Source organism: Jaculus jaculus, chromosome 14 (assembly GCF_020740685.1).
Source record: "Jaculus jaculus isolate mJacJac1 chromosome 14, mJacJac1.mat.Y.cur, whole genome shotgun sequence".
NCBI lineage: Eukaryota > Metazoa > Chordata > Mammalia > Rodentia > Dipodidae > Jaculus > Jaculus jaculus.
Window position 1 is genome coordinate 82,893,593 of NC_059115.1, and position 19,864 is coordinate 82,913,456.

At 43.2% G+C, this 19,864-nt stretch overlaps 2 protein-coding genes across 2 annotated transcripts in view; one reads left to right on the top strand and one right to left on the bottom strand.

Moving 5' to 3' along the window:
• Positions 1 to 8,056: 8,056 nt before the first annotated feature.
• Positions 8,057 to 9,370, bottom strand: LOC123454666 (basic proline-rich protein-like). Its single transcript, XM_045133398.1, has 2 exons — positions 9,194 to 9,370; positions 8,057 to 9,070 (listed from the first exon to the last, which is right to left on the bottom strand). The coding sequence occupies exons 1-2, from the start codon at positions 9,368 to 9,370 to the stop codon at positions 8,057 to 8,059; spliced, it is 1,191 nt and encodes a 396-aa protein (XP_044989333.1).
• The window catches only part of Homer1 (homer scaffold protein 1), a 107,934-nt gene continuing 96,885 nt past the window's right edge, over positions 8,816 to 19,864 (top strand). The window contains exon 1 of the mRNA XM_004651657.3: positions 8,816 to 9,597. Within this exon, the coding sequence (XP_004651714.1) occupies positions 9,593 to 9,597 (5 nt within the window). The 5' untranslated portion in view covers positions 8,816 to 9,592. The remainder of the gene's footprint in view (positions 9,598 to 19,864) is intronic.

The window sequence follows — 19,864 nt, forward strand, 5'->3', positions numbered from 1 at the left end:
CCATCCTCACCTTGTTAGTTATCCTGCTACCTCATCAGCATCTCTCTTAAAAATAGAATGTTCTATCCAATGTCATCGGGAGATAGTACACTAGGATTATTGTTTCCAACATATCAATTTTTTTATAAATGTATTTTATAAACTCATTGCATCCTCTTCCAAAAACAATGTGGAGATCAGAAAGTGAAATCCATTGTAATGTCTCATTCTATTGTACTATAATTTTTTATAGTTGAATTAAATTAAAAATTTAATTAAAATTTTTTGTTTTGTTTTCTTTTTCACAGTAGGGTTTCACTCTAGCCCAAGCTGACCTGGAATTCACTCTATTGTCTCAGGGTGGCCTCAAACTCACAGTGATCCTACCTTTGCCTCCTGAGTGCTGGGATTAAAGTCGTGTGCCACCAGGCCCAGCCAATCATTTTTTTTGGCTCAGGATCTAGATCTTAGTATATAGCTCAGGCTGGCCTTAAATTCATCTTCTTGCCTCCCAAGTACTGGTAAAACTCTATGTGTGTGTGTGTGTGTGTGTGTGTGTGTGTGTGTGTGTGTGTGTGTTTGAATTTGAATACAGGGGCTCAGGCTGTTGTGTTAGCTTTCTCTAGGCTAACTTTATGAGGGGTGCACCAGCAGAAGGGGCCATAGGGTGAGAAGGAGGTAAAATTGAGATATTTGTTTCCTGGACTGCCTACTTTTTAGAGGATCTCTGTGGGCTGGGTATGACCCTTAAGCAAAGGTCTCAGCTGCCCAAGCAGGCCTCATATCCCACGTCTTTCTTTTCTTTTTCTTTTTATAAATGTATTTTGAAAATTGATTGCATTTTCTTCCAAAAACAATGTGGAGATCAGAAAGTAAAATGCACTGTAATGTCTCATTTTATTGTACTATAATTTTTATAGTTGAATTAAATTAAAAATTTAATTAAAATGTTTTGCTTTTCACACGAGGGTCTCACTCTAGCCGGGGGTTACCTGGAATTCACTATGTAGTCTCAGGGTGGCCTTGAACTCACGATGATCCTCCTACCTCTGCCACCTGAATGTTGGAATCAAAGGTGGGCACCACCATACCTGGCTCCCCACCACTTTCTCTGTCAAGGTTCCAGCTGCTGTTCTCTCCTCCTGACCTTTCATGCAGAAAGGGGGTTGCCTGCCCTGTGATCCAGGTAGTGTCCTCTCTGATGGCTTTCCTATCACTTAGTCTATCTTTGCAGTGGGTAGTATCTTTACTAAGCAGTCCTCAAAGTTCCTAACTTTAATGTGCTGTTTTCTTCCAGTTCTGGTTCCTGGGACTGCTGCTAAATAGATTCCCAAGTTTCTTTTTAATTTTTTAAAGTATTTTTAAAAGATTTTGTTTTTATTTATTTATTGGAGATAGAGAGAAGGAGAAAGAGAGAAAGAAAAGGCGTGCCAGGGCCTCTAGCCACTGCAAATGAACTCCAGATGCATGCACCACCATGTGCATCTGGCATATGTGGGACCTGGAGAATTGAACTGGGGTCCTTACTTCACAAGCATGTGCCTTAATGCTAAGCCATCTCTCCAGCTCTTTAAAGTATTTTTAAAACACTTTTATCTATTTATGGGGGGTAGATAGAGAAAGAGAGGGAGAATGGGCATGCCAGGGCTTCTAGCTACTGCAAATGAACTCCAGAAGCATGCACCACCTTGTGCATCTGGCTTACATGGGCACTGAGGACTCAACCCTGAGTCCTTAGGGTTCGTAGGCAAGTGCCTTAACTACTAAGACATCTCTCCATCCCTTCTTTTTAAATTAGTTCATCAGTACATTGTACAGGGGTTTCATACTGACAAATGTGTTCAGGTTTTACATTGACCACGTTTGTCCCCATTCCTGTCATCCCTTTTCCCTCTCATTAGTTCCCTTTCTCTCTCTAAACAGTTCTTCCTTTCTCTTTTCATACGTGTTTATTTGCTCTCTCTAAATTCCATGAAAGAATATGCGATGTCTTTCTGAGCCTGGTTTATTTTTCTGAACATCATGGTCTTCAATTTCATCCATTTTCCTGCAGTTCCTCATTACAGCTAAGTGAGATTCCACTGTGCATGTGTGTACACTACGTCTCCTTTATTCGTTCATCTATTGGTGGGCATTGACGCTGGCTCCACATCTTGGCTACTATGAACAGTGCAGCAATAAATATGGATGCACCCGTATTTCAGTAGTATCATACAATGACCTTGTCACGGCTATAAGATAAAAAGCCAGGTCTGACAACATGGGAGAATGGCAAAATGAAAGGACAGAAAGGGTGCTAAGGGCACCTTCCAAGCCAATGGCAAGATCACTATTCTCAGACTTCTTGTCAAGAAAGAGATAAATAACACACATATAGGTTTAGTCACTATTAGCTGGAATGTCTATTCCATGCACTGGTTACACACTAACGCGCACACTAGGAAATGCCCTGGAGCTTGAGCAATCAATCATCTGCTCTTAGCCTTCAGAATCACAGCTTCTCAGCCTTTGGACTTGGCCTAAGAGTACCACCTTTGGCTCCCCTGGTTCTCAGGCCTTTCAGACTAAAATTATAATACCAGGTTCCCTGGTTCTATAATTTCCAGATGTGGGACTTTTTGTTCTCCATAGTTATGAGTGCCAAATACTATAATAAATGCTTAAAATCTTTCAATATATTTTTTCTATATCACTCTATGCATATATCCTATTGTTTTGGTTTCTCTATAGAATCCTAACATGCAGATTTTCCATTTTCATTTTAATATCTAGAGAAATTACTATTAGAACCAAATTAAAAGAAATAAAGGCTGGGTGTGGTGGCGTATGCCTTTAATCCCAACACTCAGGGAGGCTGAGGTAGGAGGATCACTGTGACTTTGGGACAAGCCTGAGACTACATGGTGAATTCCAGGTTAGCCCGGGCTAGAGTAAGACCCTACCTTGAAAAACTTACACTAAGTAAAGAAATAAAAGCCTCGCAAATAAGTCACGAGATGATCTGGCTGTAATCTTCAGGGCTGAGCACCCTTCCGACTCTGACGCCGGGGTGAGCCTGTCACAGTGGTTCTACCTGCCCTCCCATCTGCTCCAAGCCTGCCAGAGCCTTCACGGAAGAAGAGCTGCTTCAGCCGTCTCTTCCAAAAGAAGCCATAGCCTGTCACAAGCTTGGCCGTCCTTTATACCTTGGGTGTTGTTTTTCTCCTAGTTGGCACCAAAAGAGTCACAAAATGAGGTGGCTCGTTTAAAATATTTTCTTCATGGTTGTTCTGTTTCCCCATTCAGGAAAAAGATTATTGGTTACCATGGCGATCAGCTTCGCCAGCATTCCAGTGTAAGTAACTGCCCGGGTATGGACCAGCTTTACACAACATTCGCTACTGTAGTTCACTGTGACTGCTGCTTAAAATAGCCAACGAAACAATTCAGTCCTACATCGCCCGAGTATAAAAAGAAAAGTTTACAAACAGCATGACAACAATTTCCTCTAATTTTCTTCCGTTCGGGCATCAGCAGCCGAATGAAAACTCTGGGTGTCTTCTCTCACAAGCCTAGGGCTTCTTTGACCACCGGAGGCAAGTCAGCAGAGGGGAGAGTTCTGTGAGATCGTTTCCCATGCTCACTATCATAGTTCTCCAATTCTCTAACACCTCTCCCTCCACAACTTCCAAACTATTCCGATTTTTTAAAGTGTGGATGTTTTTAGATGAGTTAAAATTGTCCTTAAGTCACTGCATTGGGGAAGGAAGGCACTGATATTCTCACCCTTAAGATAATTTTTAAATGACTAAGATTCCTTTGAAAAGACTTTATAACTACTATTTCTATTGAAAACATTATTACTGCTACTACTAATAACAAAAGATAGTTTTACACAAGCCAAACTGAATTTAATGATGGCCTGGGTATTCTAGATGAGATCAGCATGTTCTGGTTGGTTTGGGCATAGACTGGCCTGGGTATTCTAACTTGTGAAGAACATAGAATGTAGCCATGCATGGTGGTGCACACCTTTAATCCCAGCACTCAGGAGGCAGAGGTGGGAGGATCATGGTGAGTTTCAGGCCACCCTGAGACTACATAGTGAATTCCAGGTCAGCCTGAGCTAGAGTTAGACTCTACCTTGGAAAAAAAAAGAGAGAACATGGAATGATTTTGTCGTCCACTAGAAAAATTATGCTTCAGTATTTACTCTTTCATTCTTTACTCATCATTACTTATATTCTTCACTAGTTATTGAGTTTCTTCACGATTATGTCATAAATTAGGAAGATTTCTACTTTAAGGGGAAATATCTTTCATTTCAGCACGATTTTATTTGAAGCATCAGTGGTATTTTGTGATTAAAAACAGGGCACTTCAAAGGAAGTTGCAATTATTTAATGTTAGTCAATTAAAAATAAAATCTGGCTTAAACTAGCTTTTCTGCATTTTTTTCTAGCTCATGAATGACTTTTCATTGAAAAAGACATATCTCATGACCAGCCTATCAGCACTCCATTGGAGATTACCATTTCCTACTAAGGGCACAAAAGTAAATGCAGTAACTGAAACAGATGCCTTCGCCCACAGATTCTAAAATCAGAGGGTATTCATAAACCGCCCCACAAATTTTGAGAATGTAGTTGGAAACAGTAACTTTTAAAAATTTGAAATTCTACTAAAGTACTTTCTTCCTCTTCCGGTAAAAGAAATAAGTCACTTTCTAGGAAGCTCAGTACTTTAAAAAACATACAAAGAAATTAGATTGGAAACTCATGAGTAGAATTTGGGCCATGGCAGCTCATTTTAGAAGAAAAGATATTTACTAATAGATGGAAAGTCATAATACAGTTTGCTGTATCTCCTTGAAACTATATTGGAATTATTTCAAGATAGAGGAAGAAAAGACATTTATTTATTTTTTTGAGGTAGCTCATATTACATAAAATGTTTAAAGATTGTTTTTGTTTTTCAAGGTAGGGTCTTGCTCTAGCTCAGGCTGACCTAGAATTTACTCTGTAGTCTTAGGCTGTCCTTGAACTCACAATGATCCACCTACCTCTGCCTCCTCTACCTCTGCCCAAACACACCTAGCTTAACGATTTACTAATACCTTTGGAGCTGGAGAGATGGCTCAGTGCTTAACAGCACTTGCTTGCAAAACTTTCCTCTCTGTTTTCAGTTCCCCAGTGTTTACATAAAGCCATGCGTAAAGTCACACATGCATCTAGAGTTTGTGTGCAGTGGCAAAAGGCCTTCATGTGCCCAATCTCTCTCTCTCTCTCTTCCTTTTTGGCTCTTAAATAAATAAAAATATATATTAATACCTTTGGGTACATGAACATAAGTACTTGTTGACAAACTAATTTCACACAAACTAGGAAGAAAACCTGAACAATTATATAGTTAGAATTTTGTAAATCGAGAGCTTGGAGTTGGGCTGGAGAGATGGCTCAGCGGTTAAGGCACTTGCCTGCAAAGCCAAAGGACCCGGGTTCAACTCTGCAAGACCCACGTAAGCCAGATACATAATGTGGTGCATGCATCTGGAATTCATTTGCAGTGGCTGGAGGCCCTGGCATGCCCATTCTCATTCATTCTCTCTCTTTCAAATAATAAAAAAATAAAAATTAAAAGAGGTTGAAGTGATCACATAAATTTTGGGTAAGTTATATCACAGTGCAACATTAGATTTATGTCCAAAAAGATCATTCTCAATTTTTAGTTAACACAAGACAGCTGAAGAGAAACACTGCTACTGTAAAGAGTAGAAACTGACACAGGGTTCCTATCCTAAAGGCACAGAAGCACTTGACAGGCTGTTTTGACAGGCAGATAAAGATTATAAATGGAGAAAGTTGTGATGAAAGAGGTCAAGCATTTGGTAGAATGAAAGCTTAATGAACATGGAGGGAAAGAACTGAAAGGGAAAATGTTTACAGAGGAAATAGGTTTGTAGAGAAATTTTTTATAGAATAATAACACAAGTTGTACTTTAATTTGCAAGGACCAAAGGATGACATTATTTGAAGAATGTGTTTTGTTGTTTTAGCATTTTATATATAAGTAAAAATCTCCATGTCTGAAATATTAGTATAAGTTTCTATTAGTATAATAATATATTAGACAAACTGGCAAAAAGATATTTGCTTTTCATTTATCTTTCACCATAATCTTTTTTAAAAATGATATTATTTTAATATCTCAAAATTTAAGTAAGATTGTAATTTTTTAAAATGTGAACACAGATGACCAGGAGTCGGAATCAATTGCAAATTGGCTCTAACAATTTTGTTGGTGTCCTTTAATCTTGGACTCCAAGCTTGAACAAGAAAATGTAAATGGGGCTGGAGAGATGGCTTAGTGATTAAGGTGCTTGCCTGCAAAGCCTAGGAATCCATGTTCGACTCTCCAGGTCCCAGGTAAGCCAAATGCACAAGGTGGCACATGTGACTGAAATTCGATTACAGTGGTTGGAGGCCCTGATGTGCCAATTCTCTCTCTCTCTCTTTTTCTCACTTTTGCACGTGCGCGCGTGCACACACACGCACGCACGCACGCACGCACGCACGCACGCACGCCGGTCTGTCAGGCGTGCCTGAAAAAAAAATTGGGAATTCTGTGAGTTAACATTAAAACTGCATTTTAAAAACCACACATGGTAGTCTGGTCAGGCTGACATTACTGTAACCCCAGTGTTCAGGAGCATGAGGAATGAGGCTCTTATATTTGATGTCAGCCTGGGCTAAGCAGTGAGAATTTATTTCAAAAATCAACAAAACCAAACCACCACAGGCAATACACATTCTAAAGAGCTGCAGATGATTTTGTTTAGAACTGTACTGGTATTCATTTATAATTTTTCCAACAACAATGACTTAATATGCCTATAATCCTATTATATGCAGAATTGTCCAGGGCATTTCAGATTTTGAATATTCTGTTTAATGTCAAATGATGTGCCCAGATTTTGATTTGTAAAATATAGTTACTGAGTTCATAGATTAACTCTGAAATAGTAATGGCCTTTGGCAGTATGCAGTAACTCTATTTCTGGGCCATGACTGTCAAGTTAAATAAAATCAAAGTTCATTATTTAAATCTATTCACTAATAAGCTGTCTTAAAACAATGAGATCATTTTTATAATTTTATATTTTCACACTGATTTTTATAGCTACACATTGCCATGAATCTATAGCTGCTCATCCTTGCCATATAGAGAATGAAAAACAACATACTTCAGAATTGTGCTTAGCGAAAGCGATAAAAGAAAAAAGTAATCTAATTGTGTGTGTGTGTGGTAATAAGAATTTAGTGATACTTCTTAATTTCTCCAGAGTGGAATTCATGTTTGATAATCCAAAACTGACAGGATCCCTTGACATTTGATAAGCGATAGACGATAATTATCTGAGTACACTTTTATTTCAGTGAATCTGAGTAATTGTTATGACAAACCATGGCTGTTTTGCAAATGAAAACATTTCGATCACTCAATGATCTCCCCTTCCTTTAACTTTGCTCGTCTTTGTGACCTAAGGCTTGTTCCTAGCTCTTGTCTTTATCAGTTCGTGATTTAGGTTAACTATTAAAGGGGGGGGGGGCGGCGGAAAGTTTTAAAAGTGGAATAATTGAAAGTTCAAAATGATATCTGATGACTTTCTACTAAAATCACCGTGATCTTCCCCAAGTCTCCCTTGCAGTGCAGCTACCTCTAGCGCTCAGGCTCTCTAGTCTCTCCGCCACTTTTCCCTGCAGGCTGGGCCTGAGCAGCCCCGGGATGCTGGCCGTGAATCACTAGCGTTGGGCACGTTTTTATTTTTTTTTATTATTTTAATTTTTCGGTGCAAGGACGTGTGCTCCTCCCGCCGCGGCCTCTCCGAGCTCCTCCCGGGGCCGCGTCCCGCGCTCGGGCCTCCCAGCGGACGCCGGGGAGCAGGTGGGCCCCAGGAGCCGTCCCCTCCCCTCCCCCGCCCGCCCGCCCGCCCGCTCCTTCCCTAATTTAGCCGTGCTTCCGGCCGCGTGACGTCATCCCCCGCACCGCTGACGCGAGCGGCGCTGACGCGAGTGCGCAGAGCGGCGCGCCGACGTCGCTATTTAAAGCTCCGCCCGCGGGGAGGATGGAGAGCCGGCGCGAGCGCGGGCTGCGGGCCGCGCACCAGCCTGTGGCGGCCGCGAGCCGAGCGCCCTGCCCGCCCGCCGCCGGCCGCTAGGGTGCGGGAGGACGGACGGACGGACTGACGGACGGACGAGAGGCGCCCGAGGGCCGGCCGCAGCCTGACGCCTCCCCACGCCCCGCCCGCGTCCCCGCGGCTCCGCGCGCGCCTCCTCGCCCTCGGCGGCCCTGCGGCGCCGTCCTCCGCCCTCCCCGCGCCGCGCCCGGCCGCGTCCCCGTGCCCGCCCGCAGCCCGCTCGGCTCCGCGGCGGGCGGGCAGGCGAGCGGCGCCCTTCGGTGGGCTGTGCGAGCGGCTCGGCGGACGCGGGCGCGGGAGGCCGCCCGGGAGCGCTGGAGGCCGGGGCGCGGGCCCGGGGAATGTGAGCGGCGGCGGCGGCGGAGCGCGCGACGAGCCGGGGCGGGGGCGCGGCGGCAGCCTCGCGCCTCGCTCTCCCTTGCGCGCCCTCGGCGTGGCGGCGGCGGCTCGTCGGAGCCCGCGGCGCCGGGGCAGGGTGTCGGAGGGCGGGCGCGGGGCGGCCCCGCGCGGGCTCTGCGCCTCTGACCCATTCATCCTCTGCCCGCCGCCGCCCAGGCGGGAGCCGGGCGCGGGCTGAGCCGGGGCTCGCCGCCTCCTTTGTGCTGGGCGGCGGGAAGGGGCCGGGGGAGGCGGGATCGGGGCCCGCTCCCCGGCGCGCGCTGCTGCGCCCCCACCGCCACCGCCACCCCACTGCCTGCCGCCTGCCGAGCCTGGAAATGGCTCCGTCGAGTCTCCCCGGGAGAATGCACCGGTCCTGCCCAGCCTCCTCGCCCGCCTCTCCGCCTCCTCTCCGCTCCGAGTCTTAGGGGGAGAAACCTTTGAGGAGGCAGATTCCGATGTGGTGTGCCGTGCACGTCGCGAGCTGCCGGGGTGTGCACGTCGTGGAGATCGGTGGTTTTTTTCCTTTTTCTCTTCCTAATGTGAACGCAGGGAAACGGTGGCATCGTTGCTTTCCGGATTTTTGTTAAAGTGCTCGTCGTTGGGTTGCCACGCTCCACCCACAGAGACCTGGTGTGGAAGAAATTTGAACCCACTTGCCTTAGCACCCAAGAGACCCAGTTTACCCGGCACCTCCCGAGGGTCGAGGAGGACGAGAGCGAAATGAACAGCGAACTCATTTTTCATAGGACTCGGTGAAGCTGGCGTCTGCGTTTTCCTACATGTGCACGCACTCATTTTGGGAAATAGTTGACTGCTGAATCCTCCGCGCAGCATTTTAACGCTAATCAGCAAATGTTTGGACGTTTTGGTTTCGGCGAGAGAGAAATCATTGTACCTACGAGAACTCAGTGAGTTATCGGCATCGTTGTGTTACCTCCGGAAAAGATCTCGGGGGGGTAGAAAAAGCTACTGCGAAATAACTGACCGAAAAATTCCTTTGGAAGCTGTTCCGTAGCCAAAGAGCGGAAACTTCAGAGCAAGTTTTCATTGGGCAAAATGGGGTAAGGAGTTTGTGCTTTACCCACCTTTAAGTCCGTGCGGGTACGTGTGCGATTGAGCGGCGGTAGCCCCGTTTTGTTGTAAAATTTGTCCCCTTGCTGAGCTGATCCTACTTTATAATATCGGTTGCGTGCTGCTAACCTTTTAACAGATCGTCTTTCTATTGTAGACTAACACCAGAGGTCCTAATGACAATGTGCATATTGTTTGTAACTTAATCATGGCTTTGTAATATTCATAAAGATAACATTCTGTCTAGCACCTCTTAATTAGTCAACCCGCTGCATCAGTTTGTTTCCCAGCCCCCATGCCATCATCTCTGGTTTGGTTGGCAGTTACCTTTCCAAGCGAACCTGCCTTCTCTGTACGTTGTGGAGGTAATCTGTGCCCCGAGGAGCAGTTATAATGAGTGACTAGACTACGGTCCTTCAGACTGATCCGATGTAAGTTGTTGCCCTCATCGAGCCCCGTTTTGCCCTTGAATGTCCCAAATTAAGACGTAGAGTTGATTTATTGGAGCCTCAAAAGTTGGAAGTGCCACTGATGTGGTCCTCACAATACAGGTGCAGGAAGGCGGACGTATCTTTTCACTTTTTTTCCCCTTTTAAGTCCATACCTTTAGTTTTAACAGTATTAGGTGTACACCTTCGTTGACAACCAAAGACAGCCATGGATGCTTTTTCAAGACTTCTCATTCTTCACACTGTAGCTTGATAAAATGCTTATTAATTTTAGCTAGAAGCCCATAATGTCTTGATCCTCTTGTTTCTTTAATGGATTGTCAATGATTTCTGTCAGAACTTCCAGAATTTATTTATTTATTTTCTTTCTTTCTTTCTGGTTGGAAAAACAAATGAAACATTGTTGAGGAACAAGTTTTGACATGATGGACTTGAAGTTCATTGTGATGATTTGGGGGACACACACTTCTTTGAAGTTCTTGGATAGGACCATTTTTGTTCAGGGAATTAGATTTTGAAATTTATTAACTTAAACAACTTTCATATTCAGAGCATATGTTGTAGGAGTTCATCCTCAGGAATTAATGACAAGGTGATAACTTATTTATTTTTTAATTTTTGATTTTTCAAGGTAGGGTCTCACTCTGGCCCAGGCTGACCTGGAATTTACTGTGTAGTCTCAGGGTAGCCTTAAACTCACGGCAATCCTCCTACCTCTGCCTCCCAAATTCTGGGATCAAAGGCGTGCACCACCACGCCCGGCTTGATAACTTATTTTAAGACTTAAATGACAAGTGATGAGAATATATAAATATATGACTTTCATCATTTTGGGTACTGCTAACTGTAATTAAAATACCTTATTCTATTTCTATTGTTGCTATTCACAGCTTGGTGACCTGAGGCACATTACTCAACCTCTGTGGATTGTATTCTTATCTGTAAAGGAGTTAGAGAAAATGACTTCTAAAGGTTTTTCCAGCCCGTTAAAAATAAATTCTCCCACCCTTCCAATTTAGTGTTCACTAGTTGGTTTCTTAGCAGATCTTTCAGATGGAGGTAATTTAAGCAGAGAAATAATGGCATTTCAAAATGTGTTGGATCAATTCACCAGTTTAAATGAAAGAAAATACTGAAAAATATTAAAATTTTAAAACCTTTGAAGTATGGCTTCCCTTGAACATCTGCATCTCCACTGTTTAAAATGTGTGTGGGGCACATTGAAGTGCCGCGTCGGTGCGCACATACGCACCAATCAAGTGACAGATTTGCCTGTTGAAGGCTGTGTTCTGAGTAGCAGCATCATGAAAGGGAACCAGCTTTCCTCGCTTTAAACTACAGACAAGCCTAGGGTTCTTACCACATCCCGAAGCCTGAGAAGAACTTCATACTAAGGTAACTGGTATTTGAAACGTGAAAGTAAGCTCCTACCATGTAACACACATTTAGACCAACATAATTAAATTTGCTTGCAAACAAGTTCTTTGTCCTTTTGTTAAAAACCTTTTAAAGTTGGACTTGGAAGGGGAGGAACTAACCTTCACAGGCCTCTTTCCCCAATGTCTGTACTTGGGAATATGTCCCTCTTCCGTGTTGAGAGAGACTTGCTTCAGCCCCGCTGTTGAAACAGATGGGAGGAGGTGGAAATTGAAGAGAAAAACCATACAGCAAAGGCATTTGCAGTTTTTATACTTTCTAGAAGCTTCATACCTAATCAGTGTATGTGGAATAAATCCTCTAGACCCTTTTGTTTCAAAGAAATAAAAGGAAATGGCCTTAAATTTTTCCCAGTCAGTACTAAATTTATTTACTCTCTTAAGTAACTAAAATTTAATATTGTAGATAGTTTCATATACTACAGATAAAGTGGTTTTTTTTTTTTTTTTTTTGGTTTTTCGAGGTAGGGTCTCACTCTAGCCCAGGCTGACCTGGAATTCACTATGGAGTATCAGGGTGGCCTCGAACTCATGGCAATCTTCCTACCTCTGCCTCCTGAGTGCTGGGATTAAAGGCGTGCGCCACCACGCCTGGCTTCAGATAAAGTTTTGATTAATGTTAGGTTATAATAGGATTTATATCTTGCCTATAATTACAAGTCTGGGGGAAAGTGTAAGCCAAGGAATTACTTTTTTTTTTGGTTTTTCAAGGTAAGGTCTCACTCTGGCCCAGGCTGACCTGTAATTCACTATGTAGTCTCAGGGTGGTCTTGAACTCACAGTGGTCCTCCTACCTCTGCCTCCTGAGTGCTGGAATTAAAGGTGTGGGCCACCATGCCCGGCTCAAAGGAATTACTTTTAATAAAATTAGTGATTAGGCAGAAAAAATTACAGCTCTTGTAATAGTTGGTGAACTTTTGTGGAAAAGGAAATCAGCTGAAAGGGAGTTGGCAGTGTGTGTCAGTGCATTTTTCTTGTTGGGTGAAGTGTTCCGAATTGCAGTGGAATGTGAAGAAGAGCCGAGCTTAGGGGTTGACGCCTTACTGTGTGGCTGGCTGGCTGTAAGGCGAAGCGGGGAAGTGGGGAAACACCCGGCAGGGCTGGGCCGGCTCAGCAAGGGCACCTGTTGGGAACTCCCTGGCGCCCTAGTAGACTGTCCTGTGGCTGTCCTGGGGAGAGCAGTGAGTGCGCCAAGAGCTATTTCAGAACCGCTAGAGAAGGCAGCAGAGGACAGTGATCAGAGAATCCCAGTTATTTCATATGACCTTTTGCTTTACTTAGTGTAGTGAGCTAGTTAATACATAAAATGGGGTTCTCTTGTTCGTTTTCCAGTTATCTACCTGCCCTTGGGAACTCTGATCCCCTACATTTCCCCATGTAACACGAGTCATGGAAGTGGCTACTGCGACATTGCAGCCTGGAGACAGACTCTGCCTGAGGCTGTGTGGGTTCCGGTTGCTGAGGGTTGTACAGGTTTATGGAAGTCTCCACCCTCACTGCAGTGTGTGGGTGCTTTGTTGTAAAGGCAACCGTACTTCTAGCAGGAAAGATTTTCCGTGCAAGTCCTTAGTTCTTTCCTGTTCATTTAACCAAACTTTCATACCATCTCTTCAGCTCAGTGCTGCAAAACAGACTAGCAGACACATGGGCTCCTTCCCTCAGGGAGTTTGTAGTTTAGAACTGAGACCACGGTCAAGTTTAAAATAAAAAGTGAAATATTGAAAGAGCCACCAAAAGGGGGGGGGAACTGCTGCTATGTGGGACAGGCCATAGATTCTGAATGCAGAAAGGCAAGGACAGGTGGGTCTGGCAGGACACCTGCTGACCGCACTAAGAAATTGCAAAGCGCCTTTGTCTGGGCCCTTTGGGGCGTGGAGGTGACTGTCAGGTGGTGACTCACTCAGAAGCCTGTTTCCAGCCTTGTAGACCAAAGAAAGACTGGGTTATGCTCTAGACTAGTGTTTCAAACTTTAAATTTAGTTTTTAACATCGTTTGCTAGGAGAGAGAGTGTGGGTGAGTGTGTGCGTATGGGTACACAAGGACATCTTGCCACTGCCAACAAACTCCAGACACGTGCTACTTTGTGTGTCTGGCTTTACATAGGTAATGGGGAATCAAAACCAAGCTGTTACCTACTGAACCAAAAAGAAGTATGACCCAGCCTTGTTAGTTGGCTTGTGCTCCATAATCCTAGGACTTGAGATGCTGAGACAGAAGGATCTGAAGTTTAAGGCCAACCTAGAGCATAGCCAGAACCCTGTCTCAAAAAAAGTAAATTCAGAGCTGGAGAAATGGCTTAGCAGTTAAGGTGCTTGCCTGCAAAGCCAAAGGACCCAGGTTAGCCAGATGCACAAGGGGGTACATGGGTCTGGAGTTCGTTTGCACTGGCTGGAAGCCCTGGTGCGCCCATTCCTCCCCCTCCCAGCCTATTTCTGTATCTCTCTCTCTCAAATAAATAAAATGTTTTTTAAAAATAAAAAAGTAAATAAAAATAACAAAAGTGGAAGATACAACTGATTGGGTAGCATGTATTTTTATAGTGTGATCAAGTAGTCTTTTACATAAATTTTAAAATGGCACAAAATAATACCCTACTTTGTGTGATGCAGTGTGTGTGGAGTTTGTGTTTATTTGGTTGGATTCTATTTGGATTTCATTTTTAAGAAGAAATGATGGCAGGGACTCAGTAAATGGGTAACAGCCCTGTGGTGGCAACTGACAATCAGAAAATCATGCTCTTCCTTGGCACTGAGGACAAACACAGGGTTAGTTAGAAACAGCAGTAACATGGTGGAGCAGGCAAGTAGGATTTTAAAAATTGATTTGGCGTGGAAACACCACAGCAGTGAGCTCTGGCTGGGTAAAGAAAGTGGGTAATTTGCATAGGCCTTGGGAAGTTCTAGTGTGGAGATGGGCAGAATGATGACCATGAAGATTGTGGTTGGCTGAGTGGGTCTTTTGGAAGTGGGATATGTCTTCTTTTTCTGTTTTGTGTTGTTTTGTGAGGCAGGGCCTCACTGTAGCCCAGGCTGACCTGGAATTCACAATGTCGTCTCAGGGTGGCCTTGCGCTCTGGGCGATCCTCCTACCTCTGCCTCCGAGTGCTGGGATTAAAGGCTTATGTGAGCACACCCCAGCAGAAGTAGGGTATTTCACGAACAAAGGTAGAGATGCTGTAAACAACAGAGTATTTTACAGCACAGGCATTTCACTTACTCCCATTGGGTCATGAAATAATGAATTTGAGAGTTAAAGGATTGACAAGAGACTATTTTTGTACTTAGTTTGTAGTTTTGTTTTCATCTTTTGGTGTTCAGTTGAGGCAGTAGTATTTGTTTTTAGTTATCAACTTATTCTGTCATTTAAGATTAATCCACCTCACTGGACAGAAGAGGAAAATGGGTCCCAAATAAGTACTTAGTACCTTGTACACCATTTTTTTTTTGATTTTTTTTTTTGAATTTTTTTGAGGTAGGGTCTCGCTCTAGCCCAGGCTGACCTGTAATTCACTATGGAGTCTCAGGGTGGCCTCGAACTCACGGCGATCCTCCTTACCTCTGCCTCCCAAGTGCTGGGATTAAAGGTGTGCGCCACCACGCCCGGCTACACCATTTTTTTCTACTATAACTTTTAAATATTTTTAGGATATCTTGGTTGGTTAGGCCTTCCTTAGCTGAATGAAATGTACAGTTTTGGTTTGTGTTGCTTATTTGTAATGCCTTCTGATCTGTGGCTAATAATTTATGAGATTTGTGGAATGAATAAGATTTGTCAAAGATAAAAAACTTTTTTATAGTAGTGGTGCACACCTTTAATCCCAGGCACTAGGAGGCAGAGGTAGGAGGATCGCCATGAGTTCAAGGCCACCCTGAGATGACATAGTGAATTCCAGGTTGGCCTGAGCTGGAGTGAGACCCTACCTCAAAAAACAAAAACAAAAATTTTTTTTAAAGTTGAAAAATTTGGAGGCTGATGGTTGCAAGAAGTTCATTAGGGAAGATTCTGTAGCTGATAGGAATATATGTGAAGTTTAGCTCATGTACAAGAATTGAAATAAACTTTCAAATTATTTATTTACTTAGGGAGGGAGGGAGGCAGATACAGAGAGAATGGGCACATCAGAGCCTCTAGCCACTGCAAACAAATACCTGACACATGTGCCACCTTGAGCATCTGGCTTTACATAGGTCCTGGGGAAGCAAACCTTGGTCCTTTGGCTTTGCTGGCAAGTGCCTTAACCAGTAAACCGTCTCTCTAGCCCTCAAATCATTTTTTCTTTGAGATAGGGTCTTGCTAACTAGTTCAGGCTGGCCTCATAGGCTAGATTCTCCTGTCTCAGCATCTGGAGTGTTGGGTGTGCACCACCATGACCTATAAACTTTTCAGATCTTACCGAATATTACAGGTAAAATGTTTAAAAGTTCAATGTTGCAGTCAGGTTCCCATTGCTGGCAGAAATCACTCAACCAAGAGCAACTTGAGGGAAAAATTTATTTTGGCTTACAGGCTCGAGGGGAAGTTCTGTAATGGCAGGGAAACAGCAGGAGCAGAAGGTGGACATCACCCCCTGGCCAACACAAGGTGGACAAATAGCAACAGGAGAGTGTGCCAAACACTGGCAAGGGGAGACTGGCTATAATACCCATAGGCCCGCCCCTGACAATACACTCCCTCCAGGAGGCGTTAATTCCCAAGTCTCCGTCAGCTGGAGACCCAGCATTCAGAACACCTAAGTTGATGGGGGACACCTGAATCAAACTGCCGCACCCAATTAATCATTCAATGATCTATAATGTGTAAATAATATTGTAAATAAATCCTGAAAATTACTGCACATCTCTTCACATATGTGTATGTGTGGTTTTGCACATTCATGTGTATATGTTTGAGATAGGGTCTTACCATGTAGCCCAGCCTGGAATTTATGATCCTCAGCCTCCTGATGGTCAAAGTGCTGTGCTACAGATGTGTGCCATCACACTTGAACTTGTGTTGTTAATTGTAGCACTTAATACCTCTTGATATACTTTCTTTCCCACCCTATTTAAATCAAAGCCTTATGGTTGGGGTGTGATTCCCCAGTACCTATGTGAAGCCAGATGCACAGAAGTCTGGAGTTTGCAGAGGCAAGAGGCCTTGGTGTACATACATTCTCTCTCTCTCTCTCTCTCTCTCTCTCTCTCTCTCTCTCATTCTCTCTCTCAAATATAAAAAAAACTAACACAGCCAGGTATGGTGATACACATCTTCAATTCCTGTCCTAGGGAGGCTGAGACAGGAGGATCACTGTGAGTTTGAGGGCTACAGAGTGTGTTCCAGAGCAGCCTGGGCTAGAATGAGACCCTACCTTAAAACAATAAAACAAATAGACAAAAAAAAACAAAAAACACAAAAAAAAAACACAAAACTAGCACATTGCTCATTTCTGTGTTACTTAGAAAAATGAGAAGCCAGGTATGGTGGCGCACACTTTTAATCCCAGGACTCAGGAGGCAGAGATAGGAGGATTGCCATGAGTTCGAGACCACTCTTAGACTACTTAGTGATTTCCAGGTCAGCTTGGGCTAGAGTGAGACCCTGCCCCCCCTCAAAAACAACAACAACAACAACAACAAAAACCTTGAGAACCTATTTTCCTCTTTTTGAGGTAGGGTCTCACTCTGGTCCAGGTTGACCTGGAATTCACTATGGGGTCTCAGGGTGGCCTCAAACTCATGGCGATCCTCCTACCTCTGCCTCCTGAGTGCTGGAATTAAAGGCATGTGCCACCATGCCTGACTCTTCCTTATTTTTTAAGTAATAGTTTTGAGAGGATAAACTAGTGACATATATCTCATCATTTTAATAACTTTGCCTTTTCCCTCTACTTGCATTTTATTTTTCATCTTGTTTTTAAAGTTTCCAAAAAAATGTCTTCACTTTCCTAGTAAGTATAATTGAGTTAATTTTGTAGGGTATCTTCTTGGTGACCTTGCAAAAGAAAAAAACAGCAACAACAAAAATTCTTCATAAGGCTTTTTTTCCCCTCTCAGTAATGGATCATAGCTCTTGTGTAAACTAAAATTAAAATTAATTCAAAATTTAAATATACAGAACTAAATTTTGACTGAGTTTAGAGCTGATACTCATTTACACTTAACTACCTTTTCCCCTTTGTAGTTGGGCTACTAAAAGGCAAAAGTTGGGCTGGAGGGATGGCTCAGCAGTTAAGGCACTTACCTGTAAAGCCTTCGGGTCTAGGTTCGATTCCCCAGTCCCCAAGCCAGGTGCACCAACTAGCGTGTGTATCTATAGTTGGTTGCAGTGGCTAGAGGCCCTGGTGTGCACATTCTATCTCTGTCTGCCCCCCCATATAAATAAAATATTTAAAAAGTCATTGTTTTCTTATAGTAGAAAATGAAATTGTTTATGAAATCCAGAAAAAATTAATAGTCTAATCAATATTTTAAAAATATTTTTATTTATTGCAAGCAGAGAGAGAAGAGAGACAGAGAATTGGCACACCAGGACCTCCAGCTGCTGCAGGCAAACTCTAGACACATGTGCCACTTGGTGCATCCGGCTTTATATGGGTACTGGGGAATCAAACCTGGGTCCTTAGGCTTTGCAGGTAAGTTCCTAAACTGCTGAGTTATCTCTCTAGCCCTCTAATCAATATTTATCTTCATAGTACAGTCTACTTTTATAGTTTCTTCAGTTTTTGAAAAATTACCTTAATCACTTACTATCTAGTAGTTTAAAATTAACACTTCCTTAATAAGGTCTATAAAACATGAAGTGCTTCTGTTTTATCTTTGTAAGGGGTTGGTACCAAATCATTAAGGCACAATGATTGTTAAAAATTAAGGTCTTCGAGGCTGGAGAGATAGCTTAGTTTTTAAGGTGTTTGCCTGCAAAGCCAAAGGACCCCAGTTCAATTGCCTAGGACCCATGTAAGCCAGAGGTACAAGGGGGAACATGCATCTGGAGTTCCTTTGCAGTGACTGGAGGTCCTGTCATGCCCATTCTCTCTCTCTACCTTTTTCTCTCAAATAAATAAATAAAATATATATTAAAAAAAAACAAACACAGGGCTGGAGAGATGGCTCAGTGGTTTAGCGTTTGCCTGTGAAGCCTAAGGACCCCAGTTCGAGGCTTGATTTCCCAGGACCCATTTAGCTAGATGCACAAGGGGGCACATGTGTCTGGAGTTCGTTTGCAGCAGCTGGCACTCTCTCTTTCTCTTTACCTCTTTGTCTGTTGCTCTCAAATAGATAAAATAAAGGCCAGTCTGTTGGGCTTGCCTCAAAAAAATTGTTTTTTAAAAAACAAACACAAATTAAAAAAAATTAAGGTCTTTTTGTAAAATTACCAAATGAGTTATTTGGAAATGCAAACCAGACAAAAACTGCTAAAGCATGACAAATAAGGTGCACTTTTCTTTACTCTATAAGGTTATTTAAAATCATGTCACCATGTCACATCTACTAGCATATCTGGACCCGTGTGCTCACATGTTGCAGAATCCGAAAGAACTGTAGAAGAGAGTATCCCTGATTTTAAACTCCATGGAAAGGTTTGTTCCACATTCTGTGCTGGCTTTAGTTGGAGGGTCACAATAGAAAGATGCGCAGAGGGCTGGGGAACGTGCCTCAGGGGCAGAGCAACTAGCCTAGAGCACTGAGACCCTGGGTTTGATTCCCCACCACCTCCACAGAGGAAGGGGAGGAGGGAAAGCTGTGGGAGCCATAGCTGCTGTGTATCTCAGTTGGTAATGTGTTTCCCAACACATGAGCTAGCTCATAGCACAGTGCCACACATGCAACACGATCTTAATAGATTTGGGAGAATTTGGCCCCAGTATGCAGAAAATCCTGATTTTTAACAGTAGTGATGAGGCAGCTACTGTTTTGCTACTTTTTTCTAGGTCAATTGTTGGATCCATTTAACTGTGTTTATGCCTCAATCTTACTTAAATAGGTATTATTGCTCTTCTGTTTCTTCTTAAGTATTTGTGACAAGTCTCAGTTATTCTATAAGGCTTTTTCTGTGACTGGGAATTTTCTTCCCTGATTACTTTCAGTTTCTCCATCATGCTCTTAAAAACAGTCTTCTAGGAAGTGATCTTGAGAGACCATTCCTCAGAATGAAACTTCTGTCGTCAGTCTTCCTGTATGGAAGCAAACCTGACAATGATTTTGAACCTCCTACCATGTCTTTACCTTTTCTGTTCTTCCTTTTTACTTGTTCTTTTGTGAAACAATGCAGTTTTCTCTCTTACTCTGATGTTTTGAATCTTTCCCTTCACATTGAACATGAGAATTTGTGTTATTTGCTTAATTTCTCTGATGCTTTCTAACATATTCACAGAAAGAGGGCTCTGCCTGCTCTT

What these genes read in the sequence shown, in the direction of transcription:
- LOC123454666 (XM_045133398.1), bottom strand. Translation starts at nt 9,370, where the DNA reads ATGCTGCGCGGAGGATTCAGCAGTCAACTATTTCCCAAAATGAGTGCG. An exon ending in TGGGTCTCTTGGGTGCTAAG is followed by an intron (nt 9,071 to 9,193) that starts GCAAGTGGGTTC and finishes CGTTCACATTAG; the next exon opens with GAAGAGAAAAAGGAAAAAAA.